A 1,048-nucleotide genomic window follows, 5' to 3' on the forward strand; every position below is an offset into this window, starting at 1 on the left:
TAAAAAAAAAAAAAAAAAAAAAAAAAAAAAAAAAAAAAAAAATAATAATGACTAGATACTCGAAATGACATGATAGATAGGTCATGTTATTAGACCCATTAAAATGGAGTAAATAATGAGTAGATGAATAAGAAAGTATAAAAAAGAAGAAGAAAAAAAAAAAGAATAAAAATAATATAATAAATAACATACTTATCAACAGCTTTCTTAACTTCTACTATAGAATCCCCTAATTGATGGTGGCCAATTGCCATCTTAGCTGAATGTGGAAATACAAAAATTAAAAATCCAAATCCACGCATTCGACCTGTAAGACGGTCATAAAAAAAATCTACACGACGCACTACACCAAAACGACGAGAAAAATATGCCTGCACTTCTTCTATCAACGGACAACAGGGACAGCAGGGAAAGGGATGGGAGCAGGGAGAGGGACGGAACGAGGGAGGAGGAGAGCAGAAAGGGGAGGAAGAGGGACGAAAATCGTAGAGATAGAGCAAATATAGCAACACACACACACACACACACACACGAGGAGGAGATAATAATTAACTAATTAATTAATTAATTAAATTAAATTAAATTAAATTAAATTAAATTAAATTAATAGAATAAATAAATATAATTAATTAATTAATTAATTAATTAATTACCTGTAGTCATATTAGGAGGAATACCTCCAATAAATACTTTGCAGTCTTTTTCATCATTTTCTTCTTGATGATTAAATTCATTTATATCTTGTTGTTGTCTACAAGAGGAAGAAGAGGAGGAAGAAAGTGTATTATTTAGTCCTCCTCTTCCTACTCCTGCTGCTCCTGCTGCAGCTGCAGCTGCTGCTGCTGCTGCAGCTGCTGCAGCAGACGGAGGGGGTCCTCCTGGTCCTCCTCCTACTGGAGGAGGACAGCCTCCTCCTCCTCCTCCTATTGGTATACCACCACCACGAAATGGTGTTATATAAGATGTACGAGGTATAGCACGACGTAATTCTACCTATACAGAAAAAAAAAAAAAAAAAAAAAAAAAAAAAAAAAAAAAAAAAAAAAAA

General features: G+C 33.6%; 1 protein-coding gene across 1 annotated transcript in view; it reads right to left on the bottom strand.

Moving 5' to 3' along the window:
- Positions 1 to 1,048, bottom strand: part of EMWEY_00030410 (RNA binding protein, putative) — a gene marked incomplete at both ends in the record, with an annotated part of 3,204 nt that overhangs the window by 1,087 nt on the left and 1,069 nt on the right. The window contains 2 exons of the mRNA XM_013478292.1: positions 193 to 259; positions 654 to 993. Of these exons, the coding sequence (XP_013333746.1) occupies positions 193 to 259; positions 654 to 993 (407 nt within the window). The remainder of the gene's footprint in view (positions 1 to 192; positions 260 to 653; positions 994 to 1,048) is intronic.

The sequence above is a fragment of the Eimeria maxima genome, genomic scaffold (assembly GCF_000499605.1).
Source record: "Eimeria maxima Weybridge genomic scaffold, Emw_scaff371, whole genome shotgun sequence".
Lineage (NCBI taxonomy): Eukaryota > Apicomplexa > Conoidasida > Eucoccidiorida > Eimeriidae > Eimeria > Eimeria maxima.